Source organism: Rhagoletis zephyria, unplaced genomic scaffold (assembly GCF_001687245.7).
Source record: "Rhagoletis zephyria isolate East Lansing unplaced genomic scaffold, Rhagoletis_zephyria_1.1 Rzeph_scaffold_00443, whole genome shotgun sequence".
NCBI lineage: Eukaryota > Metazoa > Arthropoda > Insecta > Diptera > Tephritidae > Rhagoletis > Rhagoletis zephyria.
In genome coordinates, this window is record NW_016157527.1 from 207,229 (window position 1) to 214,916 (window position 7,688).

Below are 7,688 nucleotides of genomic sequence, written 5' to 3' on the forward strand. Positions count from 1 at the left end.
GCGGCGAGGAGTTGATAAGGTGCATGCATCAACTCTTATACAGAATATGGTCAGATGAACGCATGCACGACTGGAATTTAAGTGTGCGCTCTGCCCAATCCACAAGAAATGCGACCCCGCCATTCGCGCCCACTCCCGCGGAATCAGCCTTCTAAGCATAGGTTATAAGGCCTTNCGTACACTCCGAGGGCCAAACATCGACTCGGACCACTATCTTGTTGTAGCCAAGATACACACCCGCAGCAAAAAATGTGCGCCCAACAATGTAAGCAAAGCTTAAAAGCTTAACGTCGAAAAGCTGCAATCACAACAGACGGCCAATTTATTCGCCACTCGACTCACACACCTGCTCTCTGAGAGCACTCTTCAACAATCCGACGTACGCGAGCAGTGGAACCACATTTCCCGATCATTAAGTACCGCCGCCGAAGAAGTAGTTGGATTTCAGCGAGCCCGAAAGAACAACTGGTACGATGAGGAATGTCAAGAAGCCGTGGAGAAAGAAGACGCCGCCTACAGGGCCACGCTGTGATCGGGTGCAACGCGAGCCATGTGGGACCGTTATGGGGAACTGAAGAAGGAAGCGAGACGTATTTGCCGCAATAAGAAGAGAGAGGCCGAAATACGTGAGTGCGAAGAGCTTGAAATGCTAGCCGACAGGATAAACGCCCGAAAATTTTACCAGAGGGTTAGGCGACTTACGGAAGGTTTCAAGACCATAGCGAACTCCTGTAAGAACAACAATGGCGACCTAGTGACCGATATCCAGAATGTACTTAAATTATGAAGGGAACACTTTTCCACCCTACTGAATGGTAGCAGCGCTGAAATTAGTGGAGAAGACGAACCCGAGCCCCCAGTCGATCACGATGAAGTCGATGTTCCATCACCTGACTATGACAAGGTACGAATAACGATAGTGCGTTTGAAAAACAACAAAGCTGCTGGAGCTGACAGCCTGCCAGCTGGGCTATTAAAGTACGGTGGCGAGGAGTTGATAAGGTGCATGCATCAACTCTTATACAGAATATGGTCAGATGAACGCATGCACGACTGGAATTTAAGTGTGCGCTCTGCCCAATCCACAAGAAATGCGACCCCGCCATTCGCGCCCACTCCCGCGGAATCAGCCTTCTAAGCATAGGTTATAAGGCCTTATCGAGTGTATTGTGCGAAAGACTGAAGCCCACCGTCAACGAACTGATGGGACCTTATCAGTGTGGCCTGGCAAATCCACCATAGATCAAGTATTCACAATACGCCATATATTGGAAAAGACCCGCGAGAATAGGATCGACACACACCATCTATTTGTCGATTTCAAAGCCGCTTTCGACAGCAGGAAGAGAAGTTGTCTTTATGCCACGATGTCTGAAGTTGGTATCCCCGCGAAACTAATACAGCTGTGTAAAATGACGTTAAGCAATACCATCAGCTGCCTCAGAATAGGGAAGAACCTCTCCGAGCCGTTTGATACCAAACGTGGCTTCAGACAAGGGGACTCCCTCTCGTGTGATGTCTTTAATCTGGTATTGGAGAAGATAATAAGAGCCGCAGAACTGAACCGCTTAGGCACAATACTTTACAAGAAGTTATAATTGCTGGCCTATGCCGACGACATCGATCTTACCAACAAAAACAAGGGCTACGCCTGTTCTACCTTCTCGGGATTGGATAGAGAAGCAAAGCGAATGGGTCTGGCGGTTGGTGAACGAGGACAAAACGAAGTATCTCCTGTCCTCACACAAACAGTCAGAGCATATGCGTCTTGGCACCCACGTTACTGTTGATTTTTATTCTGATGACTACGTAAAGACTGTACCAAAAAGAAACTGCACACATTCAAATTCAAATTTATTGAAAAGTAGACGCTTGATAATTTTTTTTGTGCAAGAAATATACATGTGTAACATGATTCAATAATAGAAAGGTTTTATAATAAAACAGTTTTCTCGCTCCCACACATAAAATCGGCTCCTTTACTTGTGCAGAATGTTGCTCACTCTACAGTTTTTAGTTATATTAGTAGTAAAACCAAAAATTCTTCATAATAAATGTTCGTTGGCATCACCTTCGTTTGTGTAATTTTCTAGAACAAGCCTAGAATAGCGACCGTTTAGCTATAAAATAACCAAAAGTGCCGATTGATAGAACTTTTTTCGCTGATTTCAACGATACCAAATTTATTTGGCGCAGGTTAAAAATAGAGAAGATATAAGAGGTTTATCTGCTTTGTTTATTTATATTTTTTATTATCACTTAATTCTTAAAACCCAAAAGTAGATCATGATAAAATATTTATATCGAATTAAAGGTAATAGCTTGTACTTTCTAAATAATATAAATTTCTTTACCATTTATCATGCAGTTCCAAAAAAGGTTATTTCATGAAAAAAAATAACATTTGTTCGTTTTTTAGTGGTTTTGGTTTAAATTAATAAAAAACAATTTCAATTACATATATCAGCTGAAAGATAAATTGATTATTTTTATGGTGACGCTATTAGTTTTTTAATCGGTTATATGGTTCATAAGATGTTAATATTTAAAAAAATCAAAAAATTTAACTTTAACCTTCTAAAACGTCTTTATATTTTACTTGCGCTAAATAATTTTGGCACGGTTGAAATGATCGTAAAAAGTTCTATTGATCTGCATTTTTCGGTTTTGCATAGCTGAACGGTCGGTATTCTAGATTTGTTCCAGGAAATGACGAATAACTTAAATTAAAAATCTATATTTATACGTATTGTTTAGTATTTCCATTAAAAACCCAAATATATTACAAATTCACATAGAATTATTATACACATTTTTTAGTACCTTTCTACTACCGTTTTCGCAAAAGGCGATCACATTGGCTGACTTCCAAAACGTCAATTGCTTTGCATACGTACAAAGTATAAGGTTCCATAACGTCGAACTACAAAATATTGACAATGTATACTGTTCCAAAACGCAGCCGAAAAGTTATCGAACCGCATCGCTGGAGCAATCAGCGCATCAGAAACAAAGTTGATGTTTCGTTTGTTATTGGTTAGCATTGGTGTTTTAGAAATGGAAAATTCAGAAAAATTGTTCATTGCTATATTGAATATTTAAAATATGCAATGTATATGGTTGCAATGTGTCGCAACTCTGCATATACAAACAGTTTGAATACCGCAGTATAACAGTTTCCAAACATTGTATTGATACGTTTTGGAAGTCAGCCATTCTTCCCCTTTTTCCTACTTCCAAAATACAAATCTAGATAAAGGAGTGTCAGATTTGAGCTGTCACAGATTACTTACCCTTGTGTTATTGAATCATGCATGTGTAATAAAAATGCTTATTTTTATTCCTAAATTTAATTTAATCTGAATTATATCCTTACTCATGTTCCTATGTACTTCATACAGAATAGATTAACTACTCGTATTTATTTTCATTGTGTTTATTTGTTTTCGCCTATATTTTCCGTTCGCCGTTCGCCTGTTTTTATTCATCTATATTAATATTATACTCCATCAAAACGGAACAAATGAACTATGCTCATATTTCACGCTTAATCGGTTGGTATTAGTCGTAACAACTCCGTGACGCAAGCAGATTACAGCAAACAGCCGAATAATCCCCATTTGATTGCATCGCCACAAAACATCAATGGCAACAACAACAGTGGTAGCGGAAATGGGGCTTCAAACAACAGTGCCTGCGGTCCATTCAAACCAGTTCCACCGCCGAAGCCTAAAAATTATCGCCCACCAATGCAAGGGACCAAGAGTACCGGCGACCAATGGGAGAGTGGGGTTAGTTTACCTCTGTTCTACAGATACATTTTTTATTTGACAACAATTTCATTAACAGGATTCAGGGTCTCCACGTTCACCAAATGGATCTTTTTATTCACCCATGGGGGCTTCACATCACCATTACTCACAGCAGATATCTGGCTCTCCTGGCCATGGTAATAATAACAACATCCATGCAACATACGGTAGCAACAATTATGTTCAACAGTCACAATACCCGCCTCCATCAGTCCATGGATACGTTGGTAATCACCACTACAATGGCGGAAGCGGAACAGGACCGTATATTGCGCCACATCGTGGCATGCCAGCTCCCATAGGTAAGAAAAGTACTAAACAAATAATTAGTGATACCGAGAACAGCGATTTTCTTATTCATCCAACACCATTTGTTATATTTTGATTTGAACTACGAAAATAATTTCGATCGCCATTTTTAAAAATAGTATCATTCAATAGCAAAAGTCCGGCTAATTTAAAAATCTTCTGGTTAACTAATTTTTATTATTTTAAACTATATATATTACTGATGGATTTGCTAATATTGTTTGAGAGCTTTTTCTATTTCTCGAATGGCGTTATAATCGCTTAATCGACTTTAGCCAAGTTCAACAGAGCAGGCCGAGTAAAGCTAAGTTCCTCTCCACCTGATCTTCCTAACGAAGAGAAGATTCGAAAGACATGGCCTTGCCAGCGAAGCCGCTGTACTTTATTTCGCTGAACTATCTCAATGTCGTTACAAAGCTCATATAACCCATCGTTCTTTCGTCTTCGTTACTCGCCGCCATAAATGGATGAATGGCCATAATAATAATAATAATAATAGATTGGCGCTTACACATATGTTAGTGTTTGGCCGAGCTTCTCCTCCGACTTGTGGCGTGCGCCTTGATGTTGTCACACAAAGCGGGGGGGCCTACAGTTTTACGCCGGCTCCGAACGGCGATTGTATTTTAATGAGAAGCTGTTTTCCATGGCAGAAATACACTCGGAGGTTTGCCATTGCCTGCCGAGGGACTACCGCTGTTAAGAAAAACCTTTTTTCTATATTTTTTGGGATGTTGTTTTGACCAGGGTTTGAACCCAGGTGCTGATGAGTGAAAGCGCGCACTGCTTACCACTACACCACAGCGGCCGACATGAATAGCCACATAACTTCCAAATAATCGTTATCTTTAACACTCCATTGACCACCGCGTAAGATGATGTCCTCTTCCCTGATTCTGCGCCATTCATCTGGACGATGAGAGACTTATTAAGTGGTTTTTGTACGACGAGACAGCACCTTGTTGCTCGATTGTCTAAGTACCAGCAGTTAGCAATAGCCATTCTTAGTTGGACTTCAAGGAAGACATGGTTATTGGTCAAACTTCAAAATTATAACTGTCAACAGTGACGTGGGTGCCAAGACGCTTATGCTATGCTTTTTGTCGGATGACAGGAGATGCTGGGTTTTGCCCTCGTTCACCACCAGTCCCACATGCTTTGCTTCTCTATCTAATTGCGAGAAGGCAGAACAGCCTTTCTATTTGTTGCTACCGATTATTTCGACGTCATTGGCACACAGTGTGGAAATTGAACTTTTTTCGTGACAAATTCTAATATCTAGGGAATGAGAATAGCTAGCGAAAAAAAATTCAATAGCGTTTTAAGGCTTTTGAGATTAAGAATTGAGGAAATATAGTTTCTATGGGTAAATAAATTTCCTTGACCTTTGAAATGACCTTCAAAGAGAAGGGTTTTCAATATGTTTTCCTTTTTCGACCTGAAAATAGTATGCAGTGTACTTTTTAACAACACAAGTTATTCATTTCCATTTCCATGGTCGAAAGAACCGAAAAACGTATTTTAATTTTTTTATGAATTCATTACATACTATTTTTAGGTAAAAAATACAAAAATCCAAAATTTTCACTTTTGAAGGTCACGAAAAAGTTCAATTTCCACACTGTTAACCGCGGTTGCTAGTACATTTTACGCTGATTTTAACTATATAAATATTATTTTCCACAATTAAAAAGTAAAGTAGATATAAAAGGTAAAACAAAAAAATTGTGATAGTTTAAAATATTAATATTTTCAAAACTGCGTAACCGATTAAAAGGTAATGATGTAAAAAGAAAGACAATTAATTTATCTTCAAGCTGATATATAAAATGTGTATGCTTTTTTAATATTTCAGCCAAAATATTTAGAAAGTTTTTACCTTTAATTTGATATACATATTATAATATGATTTGCTTTAGGTTTTCAGAATTCAGTGATAATAAAAAATATAAATGCATGTATGTATGTGCAAATGCATATTGTAGTNAGCCAAAATATTTAGAAAGTTTTTACCTTTAATTTGATATACATATTATATTATGATTTGCTTTAGGTTTTCAGAATTCAGTGATAATAAAAAATATAAATGCATGTATGTATTTGCAAATGCATATTGTAGTTAGTTAATTAAACGGGTTTGCTTTCCATTATGGCCGTTCGTTAAAGGGGCGGTGGGCGAAAGGTAAGTGGGCGTGGTAACTCTAACCCACCTTTTTGGAGAGGGAATGAACCGCCATTGACAAAAAGATAACCCTCGTCCACCTAGGTCCCTATGGTTCCCTAGGGACCCCTTAGAAAAATGGCCAAAAATCACAATTTTCATTTGCGTTTTTTCGCTTGAAAAATGTTAAATATTCATTTGCACAAAACATTTTTATGTACGCATTTTTATAAAACACCCAGTAACCATAATAGACATCAGCCCCAGCCCAGCAGTCCCAGGTTTACCACACAGAAAGCGAATTCTAGTTACCGCATCCTTTCCCAAGGCTACATCACTGTACACACCAAAAGCAGAATACTATTTGGTAAGGGTTATAATCCCTAAGTGCGCCAATACAGAAAGGAGAATTCTACTTAGTTAGGGTTATGATCCCTAAGCGCGGCCGAAGGCCGCCTACGCAGAAAGAAGTTCTGGGCAAAATAAACTATGATATCACCCACACTTGTCACTTGCTTTTAAGTGCGTTTAATTTTTTGTATCACTGAAATCTTAAACCTCAAAAGTAGATCATAATAAAATATGTATATCGAATTAAAGGTAAGAACTTGCACTTTCTAAATAATATATATGTCTTTAGCATTGATTATGCACTTTTCTCTAAAAGAGGTTATTTTATGAAAATATTATAACAATTTATTTATTTTTTAATATTTTTGGCTTAAATATATTAGCAATCAAACACATTTTATATATCAACTTAAAGACAGATTAATTGTCTTTACTTTGATATTATTACTTTTTTAATCGGTTGCGTAGTTTAGAAAATAATAATATTTTAAATATCACAAACATTTTCTTTAACCTTTTATATCTTCTTTACTTTTTAATTGCAACAAGTAATATTTATATGGTTGAAATCAGCATAAAAAGTACTATCGGTGTGCATTTTTAGTTTTTCCATAGCTGAACGGTTGGTTATCTTGATGGGTTCGAAAAATACAACTAAATTTTTTAAAATCAACAACCAAATTGAAAAAGCAATAATATTTTCTCCAATATATATCACGGCCGCAATTTAGTTTGGCATCCCCGGAGTTCCGCATTAAGGTAGCTATGGAACGATAGAGGGAGTTCTCCTGATTGCAAATATATATACTTTTAGCCGCAGCAGGCTTCTAGTTTTTAAGTTATTTGTTGTTAAAGTTTGTAAATTGAACTAACCTCTCGGCGCTATTTCACACAATAAACACTTTATTTATGTGCACACTTCGGCAAAATAGTTGCATTAAAACCCCGGCCTGAGATTTCCACTTTAATATACAATTCTTAATTAATTAATTAAGTAAAACGCGTTTATAAATGTCTTCACAAACGTTTGCACATTTCACAAACAAGCAGAAATA

The 7,688-nt window shown here is 37.5% G+C and overlaps 1 protein-coding gene across 1 annotated transcript in view; it reads left to right on the forward strand.

Annotated features, from left to right (window-relative positions):
- LOC108359717 (zonula occludens-like protein polychaetoid) overlaps positions 1–7,688 on the forward strand; it is a 187,764-nt gene that overhangs the window by 173,408 nt on the left and 6,668 nt on the right. Inside the window, exons 8-9 of the mRNA XM_017611687.1 lie at positions 3,566–3,791; positions 3,850–4,114. Coding sequence (XP_017467176.1) covers positions 3,566–3,791; positions 3,850–4,114 — 491 coding nt within the window. The remainder of the gene's footprint in view (positions 1–3,565; positions 3,792–3,849; positions 4,115–7,688) is intronic.